We start from the raw sequence: 18,710 nt of genomic DNA, 5'->3' as shown, positions 1-18,710 counted from the left end.
TTCGCCTTTTTCACAAATGACTCAACTTGAAGGTTAAACTTTAGGGTATCCTGCACAAAGATTCCCAAGTCGCTTTGCATCTCTGCATTTTGAATTCTCCCCCATCTAAATAATAGTCTGCCTGTTTATTTCCTCCACCAAAGTATATGACCATACACTTTCCAACATTGTATTTCATTTGCCACTTCTTTGCCCATTCCCCTAAACTAACTAAGTCTCTCTGCAGGCTCTCTGTTTCCTCAACACTACCCGCTCCTCCATCTATCTTTGTATCATTGGCAAACTTAGCCACAATCCATTAATACTGTAGTCCAAGTAATTGACATACATTGTAAAAAGCAGCTGTCCCAACACCAACCCCTGTGGAACTCCACTGGTAACCGACAGCCAGCCAGAATAGGATCCTTTTATTCCCACTCTCTGTTTTCTGCCGACCAGCCAATGCTCCACCCATGCTAGTAACTTCTCTGTAATTCCATGGGCTCATATCTTGCTAAGCAGCCTCATGTGCTGCACCTTGTCAGAGGCCTTCTGAAAATCCAAGTACATCACGTCTACTGCATCTCTTTTGTCTACCCTGCTTGTAATTTCCTCAAAGAATTGCAGTAGTTTTGTCAGGCAGGATTTTCCTATCATGTCATGTGCCTCCAGCTACTCCGTAATCTCATTCCTAATAATCGATTCCAACTACTTCCCAGCCACTGACATCAGGCTAACAGGTCTATAGTTTCCTTTCTGCTGCCTTCCACCCTTCTTAAATAGCGGAGTAACATTTGCAATTTTCCAGTCATCCGGTACAATGCCAGAATCTATTGATTCTTGAAAGATCATTGTTAATGCCTCCACAGCCTCTTCAGCTACTTCCCTCAGAACCCGAGGGTGCATTCCATCAGGTCCAGGAGATTTATCCCTGATCAGACCATTAAGCTTCCTGAGCACCTTCTCAGTCGTAATTTTCAATTCACAAACTTCACTTCCCTGACACTCTTGAATGTCCAATATACTGCAGGCGCCTTCCACTGTGAAGACTGATGCAAAATACGCATTCAGTTCCTCTGCTATTTCTGCATGTCTCATTACAGTATCTACAGCGTCATTTTGTATGACGTTATGCTATTCTTTTAAACTACTCTGAGATCAATCTAACCCTTCCCACCCATACAGCCTTCCATTTTTCTTTCATCCATGTGCCAATCCAGGAGTCTCCTGAATGTTCCTAATGTATCTGCTTCTACCACTGCCCATAGCAGTGCAATCCACACACCTACCAGTCTCTTTGTAAAACAACCTACCTCTGACATCCCCTATGCTGTCTTCCAATCACCTTAAAATTATCCCCTCTCATATTAGCAAATAGTGCTCTGGGTGCTGGCTCCACTCTCTCTCTATGCCTCATCATCTTGTACAGCTCTAGCAAGTCATTTTCCTTCACTCCAAAGAGAAAATCTCTTGGCTCGCTCAATGTTTCCTCATAAAACATGCTCTCTAATCCAGGTAATGTCCTGGTAAATCTCCCCTGCGCCCTCTCTCAAGCTTCCACATTCCTGGCCAGAACTGAACATAATGCTTCAAGTGTGGTCTAACCAGAGTTTTATAGAGCTGCAACAATATCTCATGGCTCTTGAACCCCCAGCTAATGATGTTCAGGAACTACAGATGTATCCAGATGTAACCTGACTTTCTGAATACTCTGAAAGCTTTATGTGACATACTTCGCAACAAGCCTCTTGGGTTCAGAAAAATTTGAGGCTCCAAGTTTGAGTCTAGAGTTTGCCTAATTGATAAATTAGTAAATTGGTTTATTATTGTCACCTGTACTCAGACACAGTGAAAATGCAGATCAGTTCATTACAACAGTGGATTGAGCTAATACAAGGTTAATCACAACAGTGCATGGAACTAGTACAAGGTTAGTCACCAACAGAATGCAAAACTATGCCCAGTCCTCAATATCTTTCCCTGTATTTCACTTCATTGAGTAGTTTACACCCTCCGTCCTGCACCCCATCACTCCTCCCTTAATTATCATATGGTTACAGTTAGCATTGTAACTTCTGGATGGACAACCAGAGTTTTGGAAAATTGATATCAAGACCTGAACTTGAATCCCATCATAGCAGCTGGGAAATTTATGTAAACAATTTATCAGATTGTCATAAAATTACAGAAGGAGATGATTGGAAAAAACTATAATAAAAGCACTTGAGTATAGTAAATATGAAAGGATTAGTCTATTGACTTGGTAAGAACAAAAAATATAGAAAACCTAGCTAGTATAGGTGAGGCACATCAGGATTGCAGAAGCAACACCCCAGGCATGGACCTGGCTTGTAAGACTATGCCAGAAAATCCATAACAATTAGCATGGAAAAGGAGCAGTATTGATGGGCACTTGAAAGAACATACCAGGAAAGCAAATGAGATATATAGAACATGTAACAAAGAAGTTAAGATTACCTTAGCCATACAAAGACTTCTTAGTCGTATTCAAATAAATAATCTGCATTGATTCCTGAAGAACAAAAGAATAAAACAAAATGTTGCTTCTCCTGATCGCCTAGCTTCAAATCGAGAAGTAGAAAGGTCAGGTTAAAGGAAACAGTGAAGAAGCACTTTCTCACGTTTGATCTTTCAGTAAGCTATTGGACAGGACCACACTCAACAGGATGTACTGATAAAATGTTAATGAATAGAAGAGAACTCAGTAAAGGAGTGAAAATGGAGGAGAGACAAGTGATACAAAATACAACATAACAAGCTGCTTTAAGAGATTTAGCCTGAGAGATCTGGGGCATTGAGAAGTCTGTGCAGGTTGAAGACGAAGAGGTAGTTTAATGGAGAGCTGAAAGAGTAAATCAGCTATACTAACCACTCAATATGAGCAAACAATGCCCAAAGAAAACAGCAATAGTAACAATGCCTGTATTGTATGTGTTTCTGTGAGGTATCAACAACAGATTTTCCTAAGGAGGGAAAAGTTGAGACCAAGGTCATTAAGTCAAGGGGTGGGTCATATTTTTAACTTACCAGTTAACATAAGTAGCAGCAGCACTGAAGGCGTCACAAAACGTGGGGAAACTGTTGACTGTTAAATTTTTAACATTTCTAAATATGCTAAACCAGGTTTTTCATGTGGGAATGCAGGCTTCTGTAGGCAAAATTGTTTGTGAAGAATGATTGTAAGATTGTTACCCTGTTAAGGATTGTCCCGCGTGACCAGTCTCTGGCTGTAACAAAATGTTTACGGAAATGTTTGTATTTTTCATGTTTCATATTTGTAAGTTTGTACACTCTGTAATGGACTCCATTAGGAGTAGAGAACCCGGTGAGTGCACATACTGGGTATTTTGTACTGTGATTGTGCTGAGTTGTCTAGCATTGAAAGTGGATGGATTTGCACATCATACTTGCTATGGGGTCTTGTGTTTCAGCTTGTGTGCTGAATTGGAGTTTTTACATATCCTTTGAAAAAAACATTGGATTTTGGAAAACAGATTTAGAATAAAATAATGAAACACTATCCATGCTACATGAACACCAAGTATTTCAGAGATCTTTTGTCACTGCCATGGTCATAATGTATGTCCACATTAAATAGTAACAGCTGGTAAAGGGTGTCTGAGCCTTAACGTTAATTAATACTGTGCTTGAATACCACTATGCCTATCGAGGATAGAAGGATTGGTGGATAGGCTAATCAGGTGTTGAGTACAATTAATTTGAAAAAGAATCTAGTGCTTTCCTGGTATATGACAATTAATAAATTCTTCTTGGGCTTCCAGACAGGTACAGGTATTGATTATAACCAATATTTTGATAACAAACTCCGCCATCTTCACCAGGGATTCTTAAAGGAGATGGTGAAGTTTATCTTCGAAACGTCTGTTATAACCGATACCTGCACCCAGCTGGAAGCCTGAGAAGAGTTTGTTCCTACAGTGAATTTATCTGCCTTCCTCTGGAAGGATATCTCCAATTATGAAAAAGTGGATAGTTGCATTCCTACTGGATTGATATCCGATATTTATGAAAGTGAAGTTTTTGTCACAATGGTGCATTGACAGTATAGGAACCCAAGTGCCAAGGGAAGACAGACTCTGGTATAGAGGTGATGATGACAGTTTATTCATAATAATTCCAAAGCATGTCAGTGGCTCGGCCTATTGCCACCATGAGAAGTGACGTTCTCAAAACCATGACTCCACGATTAGCGCTAATTCGGCATCTGCTTAAATAATGCGAGTAACATGGAATTCTGAGCATATGAAAATAAGCTTTACAAGCTTATACAGAAAATACCAGGAGACTGCATTATAGATAGTCACTCGAGAAAAACACAATGAACTCTAAATGATTACTGAATCTCATTAAACAACAATTAACCAATTCAAGTGCTCTCTGGCACCCCCAGAACCCCAAAGAGCTCATTACAGTTTTATTTGTGACTTCTTTTCTCAAGGGATTATTCTCCACTGCTAGGTGGGTTTGAGAACAGGAAGTGACCCTTCAATCTGACAGGTCTGAGGAAGGAAATTCTGTTGCATTAACTATTGCTTCTTTTCGATGTAATGGAAATAAAGTGAATTCAGATTCTGAGAAGTAGCGGAAGGGCACAATTTGTAAATAAGCAATGAAATGTGTTTGTTTTAATCAGGAATTGAACTGGCATGCGATAAAGATATGGACCTAGGAACACAAGTTCAGGAGCTGCTGGAATTCCTTCATGAAAAGCAGCAAGAGCTTGAGCTGAATGCTGATCAGACCCAGAAGCGCCTGGAGCAATGCTTACAACTCCGTCATCTGCAGGCAGAAGTTAAACAAGTAAGTGAAAAGTGATTTCTTGGGCTGAAGTTACTCTGAAGTATTTCCGCCATTTTAGTTTTAAGCTTGAGGTGAGGTGCATCAGTGAGCAAAATGGAGCTGCTATTAGAGCTGCAGTCTCATAGCTCCAATGACCAGGTTCTGACCTCCAGTCAATTTTCGTGGAGTTTGGATGTTTTTACTTTGGCTGCATGTAAAACAGGAGTGCCCAGGTCTCCTGATAATTTCTATTTTCAATCTCTGTTTAACACCCAGCACCAATACCACAAGGAGATTACAGAGAGTGTAAGGAAAAATCAATACGCTAGCTATTAGCATTTTGAAGGACTCTCATATAAACTGCAGGACAATTGAAAGTTTCCCCTACCCTGCCTTATTTTTGGATTAATGCTGGGTTTACATCAATAACAAATCAATTTCAATCATCCAAGATGTCACAGGATAGTACAGTGAGGACATAATGAGTTTCCTTTTTCTTCTTCAAATATGATATTTTTAAAAAATTCTATTATACATCAAAATGAATGATTATATTTGCATGAATTGGAATTGGTTTATTATTGTCTCATGGACTGAGGTAGAGTGAAAAGCTCGTCTTGCACACTTTTCACACAAATCAAATCATTACATCGTGCATTGAGGTAGAACAAGCTAAAGCAATAGCAGAACGCAGAATAAAGTGCAACAGCTACAGAGAAACTGCAGTGCAAGTAGACAATAAGGAGCAAGATCATAAAGTGTAGATCGTGAGATCAAGGAATGTATGGTCATGCATTTTCGTAGAAGCAATAAAGGCATGGACTATTTTCTAAATGGAGCAAATCCAGAAATCAGATAAGCAAAGGGGTGTGGGAGCTCTAGTGCAGGATTCCCTAAAGGTTAATTTGCAGGTTGAGTCAGTAATAAGGAAAGCAAATAAAAGGTTAACATTCATTTTGAAAGGACTAGATTGCTAAAGAAAGGATGTAATGCACTGCACAGACCTTATTTGGAGTATTGTCAGCAGTTTTGGCCCCGTATCTAAGAAAAGATTATTGGCATTGGATAGGATCCAGAGGAGATTCATGAGAATGATGTTCGAAATGTAAGGGTTAACCTATCAGGAGCATTTACTGGCTCTGAGCCTGAATTTGATCAAGTTTAGAAGAATTAAGGGGAGATCTCAATCAATCCTATTGAGACCAAGACAAAGTGGAAGCAGAGAGGGTGTTTCCTATAGTGGGAGAGCCTAGGACTAGAGAGCACAGCTCTTGCTCCTGATGTATTTATAAAATGCCTTGGGATTTTCTTATCAAGGACTATTCATGGGCTCTCCCAGTTGTCCTAATTCACTTTATAATCAAAGTTCAAAGGTTCAAATTAAAATTTATAATCGGTGTACATACGTATCACCGCATGCAACTCTGAGGTTCTTTTTCATGCGGGTATACTCAGCAAATCTATAGAATAGTAACTCTAACAGGCTCAATGGAAGATCAACTATAGGGCAGAAGACAACAAACTGTGCAAATGCAAGAATAAATGAATAGCAAGAAATAACAAGAATTTGAGATAATGAGAGAAAGAGTCCTTGAAAGCGAGATCAATGTTTGTGGGAATATTTCAATGATTGGGCAAGTGCAGTTGAGTGTAGTTATCCCCTTTTGTTCAAGAGCCTGTTGGTTGATGGGTTGTAACTGTTCTTGAACCTGGTGGTGTGATTCCTGAGGCACCTGTACCTTCTACCTGATGACGAAAGCAAGAAAAGTGCATGGCCTGGGGATCTTTGATGATGGATGCTGCCTTCTTATGACAGTGTTTCATATAGATGCACTGAATGGTTGGGAGGCTTTACTCATGATGTACTGGGCCAAAGCCACTAGCTTTTATAGGATTTTCCACTCAAAGGCATTGGTCTTCCCATACCAGGCCATAACTCAGCCAGTCAATACACTTACAACTACACGTCAATGGAAGTTTGTCAAGGCTTTTTATGTCATGCTGAATCTCCACAGACTCCGAAGGAAGTAGAGGGGCAGTTGTGCTTCCTTTGCGATTACATTTATGTGATGGATGAGTCCAGTAGGGTAGAATCTGCTCTTGAGCGCCATGGTATGTGCTTTCAGTCTTTTGTATGTCCTGCCTCACAGGAGAGGGGAGAAGGGAGAATGTCCAAGGAGGGTGGGTTTCTTCATAATGGTGGCTGTTTTATTGAGCTATCAAGAAGTATAGACTGGGTCCATGAGGGACGGCTGTTGTCCATGATGTGACGAGTTGTGTTCATAACTACCTGCTGTTTCTTGTGGTCTTGGGCAGAGCAGTTGCCATACCACACCGTGATACATCCAGATAGGATGCTCTCTACGGTGCATTGGTTAAAGTTAGTAAGGGTCAATGGGGACATGGCTGACTTCTTTAGGCTTCTGAGGAAATAGGTTTTCTTGGTGCAGTGAAGTGCACAGAACAGGGAGCAATCTAAGAATAATTACGTGATGAAGAACTTTTAAGTCATATTATATATGACCTGGCTTAAAGGAGGTTGAGTTGCTGCATTATTCATGCAGTATCACATTCTAAGTATATCTCAGATTGATTCGCAATCAGTGAATTATGTTTTGAGTAAAATGATAAGTGTGATGCATAACCAGCTATCTTGTTTGTGATGTTAATTGAGAGAAGATTACAAAGAACATAGTGTTCCATCTCCTTTAAACTTTTCCCATCTCTTTTTAAACTCTTGTCCACTACTGCTCTGGATTCGTGGCCAAGAAAACATCAGATTGATTTCATCTGAACAAACAGACAAAACCTTAATTTAACATTAGCTAGCAAGACAAAACATAGCAATGCACTTGGTACTATGCAAAAATACAAACTTAGATTATAAGCTGAACTGCAGACTTCTAATCTGGTGATTGAATCAAGCATTAAAAGTTTGGATCCTATTTGTATGGACATTTCAATCACATGATTGGCTCAGACAAATTATCCTTGTCTACAACAATAATCTAAAACAAATTATGTATAGACAATGGATGACCCACGAAACATTGATTAGTCTGTTTGTAGGAGCCATGTATCAATTTTCTATATGCATTGTAATACGTTTTGCTCGATCACTATGGGAGTTAGTCATGTGGGTGGGGGCGTGGTACAAGCAAAGAGCTTTTTGGTTACATATTCATCCTTTTGTCTTTAGTTCACTTTGAGCTGGGGAGTGAGGCAGGGTGATACCGTTTTTGTTGACTACTTAGCTTAAACTTTTCTTTGCTTAAATATCTTAATTATGTTAAAGAATGCTCAAGTACATTTATTAAGCTAAGAGTGTTTATTTTGTTATATTGCTAGTTTTAGTTTCATTTGATTTATCTTCAGGATTTTTTTTTGTTTTGTTAGTTCCTCAATAAAGGATCAAATATATTTCTTTGAATTTGAAGCCTTATTTTGGATTGAACTGGAAGGCTCAATTTACAGGATTAACACTGCCTCCCCCCCCCCCCCCCCACCCCAAGCTTCGTTTCCAAGCAGTGTTAGTTCAGTAGCGGCAATACTGTTCTTCCTTAAATCTACCATATGTTAATTTGCATTAATATTTCAGTGAGATACAGCTTTTTTCAGAAAATTAAATATTTTTAACTTGAAAGTTATTATTGTTGCATGTCCCAGGCTACAGTGAAAAGCTTGCCTTGTGTACTATTCATACAGATCAAATCATTACTTAGTGCATTGAGGTAGAACAGGTATTAGAAACATAGCAACATAGAAAACCTACAGCACAATACAGGCCCTTCGGCCCACAAAGTTGTACCAAGCATGTCCCTACCTTAGGTATTGAGTATCTCAAGTGCAGAATGCAGAATAAGTTGCAACAGCGACAGAGAAAGTGTGGTGCAGGTGGACAATAAGGTGCAAAATCATTATGAGGGGGATTGTGAGGTCAAGAGTCCATTTTATTGGACTAGGGGCCTATAATAAGTCTTATAACAATAGAGTAGAAGTTGTCCTTGAACCTCATGTTTCATGGTTTCAGCCTTTTGTGCCTTCTGCATAATGGGAGAGGAGAGAAGAGAGAATATACTTGATTGCGTTGGCTACTTACTGACGCAGTGAGTAGTATAGGCAGAGTGCATGGAAGGGAGGCTGGTGCCTGTGATGTGCTGAGCTGTGTCCACAGCTCTCTGCAGTTTCTAGAGGTCACCTGCAGAGCAGTCGCCAGTACACACCGTGCTGGATCTAGATAGGATGCTTTCTCTGTACACCAGTAAAAATTTGTGAGATTTGATGGAGAGATGTCAAATTTCTTTGGCCCCGCCTGAAGAATTAGAGGGTTTGGACAGCTTTCTTGATCATGACATCTACATGGATGAACCAGAACAAGCTATTGGTGATGTTCACTGAAGATCTCAACCTCAGCACCATTCATGAAGACAGGAGCATCTGCACCACACCCCCTTCCTGAAGCCTTTGAAGGAAAGGTTGTTGTCATGACGCCATGTCACTAATCCCTCTGTCTCCTTCCAATATTCTGTCCCATTGTTATTTAAGACATGGCCACATGGTTATGAGTGTACATAGAGTAGAATAGTAAGCTGAGGATGCAAGCATTTTAAGCACCACTGTTTAAAATAGTCATGGTGGAAGCATTGCTGGCTATCCTTCCTGATTGTGGTCTGTTGATCAGGAAGTTGTCAGTCTAGTTGCAGAGGGAGGCATTGACTCTCTTGGTGAAAAATTTGGTGATGGGTTTGCTTGGAAATATAGTAAAGAAAGTAGAGCTGTAGTCAGTAAACAATGCTCTGACATAGGTGTCTTCACTGTCCAGATGCTTCAGAGATGAGTATAGGCTGAGGGAGATGGTGTCTGCTGTATTCCTGTTTCAGCAGTAGGCATATTGCAATGGGTTGACATTTTCTAGGAGGCTGAAATTAGAGCAGTTCATGATGGTGGATGTCTGAGCCACTGGGCAATGGTCATTAAGGCATGTTACCTTGTTTTTCTTAGACTGTGAAGATAGTGGTGTTCTTAAAGCACATGAGAGCCATAGATTGAAGCAGGGAGAAGTTAAAAATGTCTGCAATTAACCCTACAGTTTTTTATGATCTTTGTCAGAAATGCTCATTAACCAACCCATAAACAATTTTTTTTACTTGCTTCAAAGGGGTAACTACAATGGTTCATCTTGGAAAAAAATTTCCCAACTAATTTTACTCACATATTAGATGCACCTGCTTTGTGTTGAATTTATCAAAACTCCAGGTTACGTATAAAACACAAATGATTTATTCAGGTAATTACGTTGAGCTCTGTGACATAACTGTGTATAAATTGTTCAATACTACGTAGATCACTTTCTGCCTAAATAGTTTTTCTCTTAAACTGACTGATGTGCAGTAATTGACCAGTTTTGTTATGTGAACTAAACCTTTAAGTTTCTTATATCTGTGTGACTTTCTGGTAGAACAGTGGAGTGTGGTTTAATGGAAAGTAATTTTTAAGTGGCTGAGATGGTTAAATAAAATATCCTTGCCTATGATCTGTCTTGTAGAATCAGATTTCTCAGGGTTTCAGCTGTGGGCTGAAGAGTGACAGGTGTGACTGAAATGGCTTATGGAACCATCAGCCTTCCTTTTCCAAACACCTCGATTTCCAAATGAATATTATTATATATGTCGTCACAAAAGAAATTGATACTCCTTTCTGATAACCATGCATTAAGAATGATTTTGATTCCATAAAACGTTAGTGTAATCCATGTTCACAATTGGCTAGTAATTTATTATTAATACTCTTATAACAGGGATAAGTTATGAACTATGGGCATTACTTTTCTTTAGACATGTATCTCGTTCTAACATAACATGCAATGAATCACTCTGTAATGATAATGTAGCAGTACTGGAAATCAATATAGTTGTTCTGGACAAATAGTAATCCTGACAATCCTGCAGCTTTAATCTTTTTTCTTTTCGTCAAAAGAGTGACTGAAGCATACATTGGTGATCCCCTAAAGGATTGTTATTGATTATGGTGCATTGACTGCATTTCCTGGATTATACATAACACTGCATCTTAGATCTTTGTATTCCCGGCAACAGTTTCTTAATCAGTGTAAAGGGAAATCAAAGAACATTCTGTATTGAAACTGCTTTATGTTGAAGTCATATTGAGCTTCCATTTGCTTTCTTTCCCCTGCAGGTATTAGGCTGGATTCGAAATGGGGAATCCATGCTCAATGCTAGCCTTGTTAATGCTAGCTCACTTTCAGAAGCAGAACAGCTTCAACGAGAACATGAGCAATTTCAGCTTGCCATAGAGGTAATACATACTTTTGAATTGAAGCTGAATTGTGAGGTTTCTATTTTGTTCTGTGCAATCAGAAGATTTGTTGGCAATATTCAGTGGGAAGCAGCAATCAAGACCAGAACTATTTCTGATATTTCATGCCACTTCTCCTCGCTTTGAATTGTGACAATGAAGTCTCACTTTCCTTTTCAAGTGAACTTCAGTAGTTGGCTTGGATGTAAGAATGATCCAAAAAAATTCCTTCAACAAGTAATGTGAAGACGCAGGTCATTTCCTCAGAACTCTTTTTGATCCACTGCAAAAATTTGGCTGGAACTTTAGTATGATTCCATTTGCATATCTAAAGGGGATTTTGTAACACATATTGGGTGAAGTACTGGTGCTGCAGAAGGAGCAGCTCAAGGTCAAAGTAAGTTGAGTTTCTTTAACTCATAAAATGAGATGCCAGTTAATAAACACATATCCTGATCCATGAAAGAGAGTAATCATTCTCCCCTCCCATGAATTTCTGATGGAATCACTGCACAATATGTACTGATATATTTACACATAATGATCACTGTAAGTATCACACTCCTTACATACTGCTCTTAAACATTTCTAAAACAAATTTTCAGCAAATGTTTTTTTTTGACATCAATAATTCAAAAGCCCAGTTTTTGCAAAAGCACAAACGTTTTGCTGAAGTTTTATATCCAGTTCAAATTGAATTTCATGTTGGAAATTTCACGTCCCTCCCCCAACAACGCCTAGTACTGCTTTATTTCTCTGAAGTTAAATCATGCTACACAAATACACTGCTTTTAAACTTCTTTCTTCATTGATATAATGAAGGGTACAGAAAAAATGGTGCTGAGCAAAATGATTTGTATTACAGGGCATCTTTGCCGTGTTAACATCATTCACAATTGTAACTACATAGAACTAACTAGATTCATAGTGTAGTGTAGCGTTCATTTTTTCATTGTTAAGAATTGAGGATTATGGGCCTCAGGCATTCTAGATGACAAGATACTACCCAGAGATGATTTTCTGGATGTTGAAACAAAGTGGAAGAGTGTAATGGCCTGTCTCAGTGGCATGTTTACATTCTTTCTTCAAATTTGTGCTAATCCTCTCTGCTTAATTCTTAATGGTCCTTGTGTTCAGGCTCTCTGCAACAAATGCTCATCCTAGATATTAGCTGCCCATTTAGCTCTCACTTGGCAATGAGCAAAGAAATGTTTTGATCGAGTGCTCTCTGCTTTGTGCTTGAGGTCCAAAGCATTCTGCACACTGAAATCTTTCCTTCATATGGTCTACCATTGCAAAACTAATGAAGGGATTTGGGTTCACCTGGAACTGAACATGGGTGCAGGGATTTTTTTATATTTATTGCGATACTACACAGAATAGGCCTTCCAACCCGTTGAGCCATACCAGCCGGAAATCCCCCAATTTACTCCTAGCCTAATCACAGGACAATTTACAATAACCAATTAACTTACCAGCCAGGATGTCTTTGGACCGTGGGAGGAAACTGGAGCACCTAGAGAAAACCCTGCGGTCACAGAAGGAATGTACAAACACCTGACAGAGCGTAGTATTAATGGCAGTGTGGAGGATCAGAGGGATATTGGGGTCTGAGCCCATAGGACACTCAAAGCTGCTGCACAGGTTGACTCTGTGGTTAAGAAGGCATACAGTGCACTGTCCTTCATCAACCATGGGATTGAGTTTAGGAGCGGAGAGGTAATGTTGCAGTTATATAGGACCCTGGTCAGACCCCACTTGGAGTACCGTGCTCAGTTCTGGTCGCCTCTCTATAGGAAGGATATGGAAACCATAGAAAGGGGGCAGAGGAGATTTACGAGGATGTGGCCTGGATTGGGGAGCATGCCTTATGAGAATAGGTTGAGTGAACTTGGCCTTTTCTCTTTGGAGTGACAGAGGATGAGAGGTGACCTGATAGAGGTGTATAAGATGATGAGAGGCATTGATCGTGTGGATAGTCAGAGGCTTTTTCCCAGGGCTGAAATGGCTAGCACGAGAGGGCACAGTTTTAAGATGCTTGGAAGTAGGTGCAGTGGAGATGTCAGGGGTAAGTTTTTAACGTAGAGAGTACTGATTGCAAAGGTGGTGGAGGCAGATACAATAGGGTCTTTTAAGAGACTCCTGGATAGGTACATGGAACCTAGAAAAATAAAGAGCTATGGGTAACTCTAGGTAATTTCTAAGGTAAGGAAATGTTCAGCACAGCTTTGTATGTCGAAGGGCCTGTATTGTACAGTAGGCTTTCTATCTTTTTATGTTTCTTACAGGCAGTGGCTGGAATTGAACCTGGTTCGCTGGTACTGTTAAGTTCTATGCTAACCACCACATTACCGTGCTGCCTCAACTTCTGGGGAAAGAAGCCTGAAGATGTGGCATTAGCCGCCTGGGATTGGAAGAGTGATTGGGTTAGTGATGCTTAGTAACAAGGGTTAGCTTCTGGATTTGGATCAGAATGCAGCCGTAGAGTTGGCATCTGAGGACAGGATTAGCATTTTTGGGCCAGGAAATCAGGGTGGTCCTAGCTGGGTCAAGTTCTCACCACAAACCAAGGATATGCTCAAACAAGCCCTCAGTACTATGACCGACTCTTTCTCTGTGTAAGACTGCAGCTCCAGGAATTTTCTTGCATTGCCACATTAGATATAGGAACGACCTTGGACAAAGTAAAAGTAAATTTTGTGCAGTATGTTGGCCCTGAATTTCAATTACGTTTGTTTTTTTTTCATTATATTTAATTTTTTAAAAATCACTTCATGTTACACTTTCTAGGAACTAGTGGTATTAACATAACATAAGATCACCAACAGGAGAAAATCTGCAGATGTGGAATCTGCAGTAGCTTATCTACTGATGTCATAGTGACTGTCACAGCAACCTGGACTATACTTCTTCCCATCTTGATACTTGTAAAAATGCCATTCCGGTCTCTCAGTTCCTCCATCTCCACTGCATCTGCTCTCAGTATGAGGCTTTTCATTCCAGAATGAAAGAGATGTCCTCCTTCTTCAAAGAAAGGGACTTCCCTTCCTTTTCCGTCAGAACCACCAGGGCTAGGGTTCCTCTCGTCCTCACCTAATACCTGACAACCTCCATGTTCAGCACATAATTCTGCGTAACTTCCACCATCTCCAACGGAATATGACCACTGAGAACATCTTTCCCTCCCCTCACTTTCTGCTTTCTGCTGAACAAGTGCTACACCTCCTCCCTCACCACCATTCAGGGCCCCAGACAGTCCTTCCAGGTGAGGTGACACTTCACCCATGAGTCTGTTGGGGTGATACACTGTATTCAGTGCTCATGGTTTGGCCTATATATTAGCGAGACCCACAGTAGATTGGAAGGCCACTTTGCCAAACACCCATGCAACATCTGCCAGAAAAAGCGGGATCTCCCAGAGGCCACTCATCTTATTTCCACATTCCATTCTCATTCTGACATGTCAGTCCATGGCCTCCTCTACTCTCACGATGAGGCCACACTCAAGCTGGAGGAGCAGCACCTTATATTCTATCTGGGTAGCCTCCAACCTAATGGCATAAACATTAATTTCTCGAACTTCCGGGAATGCCCCCCCACCCCACTCCTTCACCATTCTGTATTCCCTTTTTCCTCTCTCACCTTATCTCCTTACCTGCCCATCTCCTCCCTCTGGTGTTCCTCCCCCTTTTCTTTCTTCCATGGCCTCTGTCCTCTCCTATCAGATTCCCTCTTCTCCAGCCCTGTATCTCTTTCACCAATCACATTCCCAGCTCTTTACTTTACCCCTCGCCCCCCTCAGTTTCACCTATCACCTTGTGTTTCTTCCTCAACACCCCCATCTTCTAACTCTGGCTCATCATCTTTTTTTCTCCAGTCCTGATGAAGGGTCTTAGCCCGAAGTCTTGACTGTACTCTTTTCCGTAAATGCTGCCTGGCCTGCTGAGTTCCTCCAGCATTTTGTGTGTGTTAGATAAATAGAACTTTAATCTCTCTCTTTACTTCTCTCTTGCAACCCTTCCTAAATAGAGTCATAGAAAAGTACAGCACAGAAACAGGCCCTTCAGCCCATCTAGTTAACACTGACCTATTTAAACTGCCTACTCCAATCATGGGACCATAGCCCTCCATGCCCTTACCATACATGTGCCCATCCAAACTTCTTTTAAATGTTGAAACTGAGTTCACATGAAATAATTGGCTGATATGGATAATTGTCTCTGCTATTCCCTTTAACTGTGGTTTGAAATAGTTATTTCTACACCCTAACTGTTCCCCGAGGAAGGACATTTATCCTGAATTCCCTACTGGATTTATGGCTTCTGCTTTTGCCTTCTACCATCTGGAAACATATTTGCTTTGAAGTTCCTCCACTGTCGTTTGCCTAAATGTTGTGAAATTCAACTAAATTGGCAGGTTTCTAAATCAACGAGGCAATACTTACAATGTAGGTAAAATGTTTCTAAGGTTCTCAATTGCTTCACAAATGCTTATCAAATGACTTTCATGTGTACAGATAAACTGTTATTCTGCTAGTTTTGATTGTAACATCTGCAAAGTATTTATTGCAGTACAAAATTGCATTTAGCTCCATGGTATTTTCATGCTGTGAGTTTATGCTCACCAGAGGTAAGCAAGTGCAAAAAATGGAAAAGAACTGCTTTGAGTCCCTGGTGCAATTTTGTCACAGTGTCTCAAGAGCAGTGAACTGATCTTCGGCAGAACTGAACTATGAATGAAATATTTAAAATTGCAACTGTTGTTATTCTTCAGAGAAAAACACATGATTTCAAATTATCATTCCTATTTCAAGGCATCATGGTAAAATTAAGCCCATAATACTGAAAATGCCCAAAATGCAAATTTTACTACGGCCATAAAATATTGTTGTCCCTCTCTGTTATTGTTGTGTTTTGAAATTAACAAGTCTTTAAAAATGTTCAACTTTCCCACATCTCATTACTCCCACCTAATCCCTTTCACCATCTGCCTGGCACTTCTATACAAACCTCTCTGTCCTCCCTACACACAGTCCCTCTTTCATGCCACTTCTTTGCAGAAAACCCACCAAAGTGCTCTTCAGGTACAGCAGAAGGCCGAGACCATGCTACAAGCTGGCCACTACGACTCGGACGCCATCAGGGAATGTGCTGAGAAAGTAGCGCTACACTGGCAACAGCTAATGTTAAAGATGGAAGACAGACTGAAACTTGTCAATGCATCTGTGGCTTTCTATAAGACATCTGAACAGGTAGAAGTTTCATAACTGCAATATTTAACCTTTTTTGTTGACTTTAATGGTATTGAAGCCGTAATATGCAAGCATAAACCTTAATTTAACTTGATTTATTTACTCTCAAATGTATATTATACTTAGCTTTAGATTAATAATAATAATTACTTGTTTATAGAGCGCTTTTCATACAATGTAGTTTAAAGTGTTTTACAATGGGATAAGGTGTAAAGATAAAAATAAATAAGATTGGGTATAATTTGTCCTTTTGTATTTATCAATTAGGTTAGAATTTCATGAAAAGAGATTAAACATAAAGAGAAAGATGAGCTTTATTTGTCACCTGTACATTGGAACAAAAAGCTTGCGTCAGTGTCCAACACAATCCGTTGACATACAGCCCGCAAGTGTCGCTATGAATCCAGTGCCAACGTAGCGTGACCACAACTTATTGCATCGTATGTCTTTGGCATATGAGAGGAAACTGGAGCACCCACACGGTCTTGGGGAGAATGTACAAAATCCTTATAAGACAACAGTGGGCATTGAACCCACATTGTTGGCACTGTAAAGCATGCACTAAATGTTAACTACCATAATTCTGAACTTTATGCTGCACTCTTGTTGTTTTTCCTTGGACTGTCCCAATGTCCTGTGTAATGAATTGATCTTTACGAACGGTATGCAAGACAAGTTTTTCCTTGTACTTCAGTACATGTGACAATAATAAAGCAGTTCCATTTAGATAAGCCCCAATTTGGACTAGTGTCAAAAAAGACATCATGGCTATAATCAATAGAATGAGCATCTTCAATAAGTAAAATGCATTGTTATAGTTGTTGTGACTTTGAATGATTCAAACAGAGAGTAGCGCTGTAGATAGAAAGGATTTTTATTCATTATATTAGGCAGGCATTCTAGAGGAATATTTCAAAAGTCAAAGATACATCGAGGTTTATTGCAAATAATTGCAGCAGATCAAAAACAGTTTCAATGGTTATAATTACACAGTTACTTCAACATTCTGGGTGTAGGCAAGCAGTTTTGTAGAATTACATATTTACACTGGAAACATACCTTCCAATTGACAAAATATTGAGTGTCAGAGGTTTTGTACTCAAAAGCTTTCAGACCATGCAAAACCTGTGGATGATCTGACAGTTTTTAAGCATGAAAACCCTAGATATCTCTTTAATCACTGCAGCAAGGGACAGTGCCTTGAATATACAAACAGTCCATCTATTGATTGACAAAACAAATGTCTTTAACTAGACAACAAATGGCAAAAAAATGTTTTTAAATCTGCTTTAAGTGACAGGATGGCTACTTAATTCCTTCCCTGATCTCATCTTGGCAGTTTTAATGTGGGGCAATTAACATAAATGTTCGTCTATCATTTTCCCTTGGACAATTTACAAAGGTGCAAAACCAGATTGTTTCATGCCCAATGGCTGATTTCAATGTCCTTAAAGTATTGATGAACGTTACATGTGAACAGGTTCTATTTGATAACTGTTCATACTTGTATTTTTGGCTGCTATCTGCATAATTTTTAATTGAAATTGGCATTCCATCCCTAATACGAATTTTTAGCACTAAAGCATGTAATCTTCACTAAATCCAGTCATTTTTTTACCACTTCTTTCAGTTGGCCCATCACATTCCAACAGAGATAAACATAAGCCAAGGTACTTGGAGATCAGTTATTTTTTTCAATGATGCCAACAAATCATTTATTTTGATCTTAGATGGGAAATATCTCAACTGATAAGTAGCACTTTTGATCTTTCTACTGTGTATCCTAGTGTTGGTTAAGGTTAATGCTCATGTTGTCAAATTAGACTCAGAACACTTGATCTTATGGTTTAGATGCTGAAGTACTGCTGTTGAGCTAAGGCACATTCATAAGAAGTAAATCTTTAATTGCCCACTCATGTTTATGGTTGTTCCCTGTTCTTAGGTGTGTAGTGTTCTGGAGAGTCTAGAACAGGAGTACCGGAGAGATGAAGACTGGTGTAGAGGCCAAGATAAACTGGGCCCAAATGCTGAAACTGACCATGTCACACCACTGATAAGCAAACATCTGGAGCAGAAGGAAGCCTTTCTTAAGGTAGTTTTTGTTTTAGTGTCTGCTTAAAAATGATTTCCTTGAAACACAGGAGCTTACTCTGTTAACACTTAGGAAGTAGTCCAGAAACTCTTTGACTGCAAGGCTCCTTACTGGAACCTGTATGCCAGTATTTCCTTACCTGAGGTTGCACAGACCCCTTAGTTATTGGGAGGGGTTCATGGCATAAAAAAGTTTGGGAACCCCTGCTGTATGCAAAGGCCTGATAAACATATTGTAGTTGGAAGTGTTCAG

At 39.7% G+C, this 18,710-nt stretch overlaps 1 protein-coding gene across 4 annotated transcripts in view; it reads left to right on the top strand.

Moving 5' to 3' along the window:
* LOC140728501 (kalirin) overlaps positions 1–18,710 on the top strand; it is a 723,603-nt gene that overhangs the window by 394,447 nt on the left and 310,446 nt on the right. For all 4 annotated transcript variants that reach the window (XM_073047309.1, XM_073047304.1, XM_073047303.1 and 1 more), the window contains exons 15-18: positions 4,655–4,821; positions 10,996–11,115; positions 16,148–16,366; positions 18,309–18,458. In XM_073047309.1, coding sequence (XP_072903410.1) covers positions 4,655–4,821; positions 10,996–11,115; positions 16,148–16,366; positions 18,309–18,458 — 656 coding nt within the window. The remainder of the gene's footprint in view (positions 1–4,654; positions 4,822–10,995; positions 11,116–16,147; positions 16,367–18,308; positions 18,459–18,710) is intronic.

This window comes from Hemitrygon akajei, chromosome 5 (assembly GCF_048418815.1).
Source record: "Hemitrygon akajei chromosome 5, sHemAka1.3, whole genome shotgun sequence".
NCBI classification, from domain to species: Eukaryota; Metazoa; Chordata; class Chondrichthyes; order Myliobatiformes; family Dasyatidae; genus Hemitrygon; species Hemitrygon akajei.
This window is presented reverse-complemented; position numbering and strand designations above follow the sequence as displayed.